The sequence below is a fragment of the Engraulis encrasicolus genome, chromosome 10 (assembly GCF_034702125.1).
Source record: "Engraulis encrasicolus isolate BLACKSEA-1 chromosome 10, IST_EnEncr_1.0, whole genome shotgun sequence".
Lineage (NCBI taxonomy): Eukaryota > Metazoa > Chordata > Actinopteri > Clupeiformes > Engraulidae > Engraulis > Engraulis encrasicolus.
In genome coordinates, this window is record NC_085866.1 from 39,934,797 (window position 1) to 39,937,296 (window position 2,500).

A 2,500-nucleotide genomic window follows, 5' to 3' on the forward strand; every position below is an offset into this window, starting at 1 on the left:
GTACGTACATACCGATTCACGGTCCACAGACAAAGAAAAGTAGATACTGTGGAGGCTGACAAAAATGCTTCTCTTTCCTAGACACACACGCACACAGACGCAGTACACACACACAGACACACACACACACACACACACACACACACACACACACACACACACACACACACACACACACACACACACACACACACACACACACACACACACACACACACACACACATGCACACCCACACACACACATAGACTGCAGAAGGAAGCACTGTACAAGCCCACGTGTAAGCACACACAGTCGCACACATGCAAGTACTCACTCACACAGTCACAGCCAAAAGGAACCACAGGCATGTGCGTACACACATATGCTTTTAATCTTCGTGGCGCGCTATCACAGGCTGACGGATGGGGTTTAGGGGGACATGACATGTTTCTTCTCTGCAGCGGTGTTGCAACAGCGCCGCTGAGGCTTTGATGGATCTGCCTCTCAGTGGGGAAGCAGAGGTCAACTCCACAGAGACTAACCATTATGTTTCCCCGCTGATGACGATGATGATGATGATGATGATGATGATGATCATCATCATCATCATCATCAGGGAAGCCGACAGGGGAGTCAGAAAGGGGTCAGTTGTCCCAGGCCCAGGGAGACAGCTGGGACCCTGTATTGGATGGGGGTGGGGGGGGGGGGTGCTTTCAGATGATTTTGTCTTGGGCCCAGAAAAAGCTGTCAGCAGCGATGATGATGATGATGATGATGATGATGATGATGATGATGACTAATGGATCTCTATTTTTCTTTCCTCTCTTCTTTTCTCCCTCACTCCCTTTCACCTCCCCTCTTCCCATCCTTCACTCTTCCTGCTCTCCCTCTCGCGCTCTCCCTCTATTCCGGTTGCCTAGGTGACAGCTGCTTGACAGATATGACATACGGCTATGACGCTGACTTCAGCTGCTGCAGCTCCTTGTAAGTCGCTGCCAGGACCAAAGCAATCAGAGACAGAGACAGACAGAAAGACATGGCAGACAGACAGTTTCTGACAGTTTCAGTCTTTCTATTCTCTGTGCCTCTTTGTGCATCGTAAGTCATGAAGATGTTATGAATGCGTGAATAAAATTTGAACTAATACATCTACGTAACTAGAAACTCTGTAAAGGAGTACAAAGATGATGCATGCTGGACAGATTGTACAGACATTTATGACACTGTACAGATATCATCCAAGCATACAATGAGTCATGAAAGACACTGATGATAATTATACACATTAAATAATCCATGCATTATCTACAGTCGTTGGCTAAAGCTAAGTGCCAGATATAGACTTAATTGCACTTAATTATAGCACCCGAATTGCAAATAACACAAAGGATGTAAGTCCCACAGGGGAAGCCACTTGTCCCCCAGGATACTGCATGTGCTACCCCCCCCCCCCTCTCTCTCTCTCTCTCTCTCTCTCTCTCTCTCTCTCTCTCTCTCTCTCTCTCTCTCTCTCTCTCTCTCCTTACTTCCTGAGTCTTAATTAGCACCTCAGACACAGGTACTTACAGTAAGCGCAGCCTCAGGCCCCAGCAAGAGGACTTGTAACTGCTCGGCTATATACTCACATTTAAAAATTAACGGGGCAAGGAAAAAGGGAGCGCTTTTAATAGTTTTACTTTGATTAAGTGTGCGATTAAAAATTCAAGTCCCTTTGGGGAGGTTTTTTTTTGTTCAAGGCTGTTGTGTTGTGGCATTCTCTCTGCAACAAATTGTGCAAGATTATGCAACCATGCTGCAATGTGATATTTTCCTTTTGTTTTATACTTACTGTTCTGTAGATATGTTGTTATTTCATTATTTTCAGCAATGCACATGTGTGCAAGCATGCGTCCATGCATCATGCATCCGTGTGTGTGTGCGTGCGTGCGTGCGTGCGTGCGTGCGTGCGTGCGTGCGTGCGTGTGTGTGTGTATGTGTGTATGTGTGTGTGTGTGTACACATGCATATTTATGTATATGTCTATGTGTGTGCTCCCATATACCTGTACATGTATGCCTGAGTCTGTGCATGTGTCCACAGTGATGGCTCGGAGGCCTTCGACCCGTACTACAGTGAGAGCTACAGCGAGTGCTCGTCCCTGTCCTACCAGGGCTCCCACCGCAGCCTGGCCTCCGTACACAGCGACGGGGAGCCCAACAACGCATGCATGCAGCTCATGCAGGAGTACATGATCACGGTGAGGAGAGGAGAGGAGAGGGGGGGGTTTTGGTGGTGGTGGGGAGGGGAGGTAATGAAAGGGAGAGAGTTGCCCCAGAGATGGTGGACAGGTCTTGAACTTAGAGAATCCCTGTCTGCCCCGCCTGGTATAGAGTGAAATGAGGGAGACAGAGAGAGAGAGAGAGAGATGTATAGAGAGATGTGTACAGCGAGAGAGGGAGTTGTACAGAGAAAAAGAGTTTTGAGAAAGGTGAAAGAGAGCAATGTAGAGTAATATATGACCTCGGTGAGGAGAAGACAG

General features: G+C 47.7%; 1 protein-coding gene across 1 annotated transcript in view; it reads left to right on the top strand.

Annotated features, from left to right (window-relative positions):
- Positions 1-2,500, top strand: part of ccm2l (CCM2 like scaffold protein) — a 34,779-nt gene that overhangs the window by 24,537 nt on the left and 7,742 nt on the right. The window contains exons 7-8 of the mRNA XM_063208841.1: positions 903-966; positions 2,062-2,218. Coding sequence (XP_063064911.1) covers positions 903-966; positions 2,062-2,218 — 221 coding nt within the window. The remainder of the gene's footprint in view (positions 1-902; positions 967-2,061; positions 2,219-2,500) is intronic.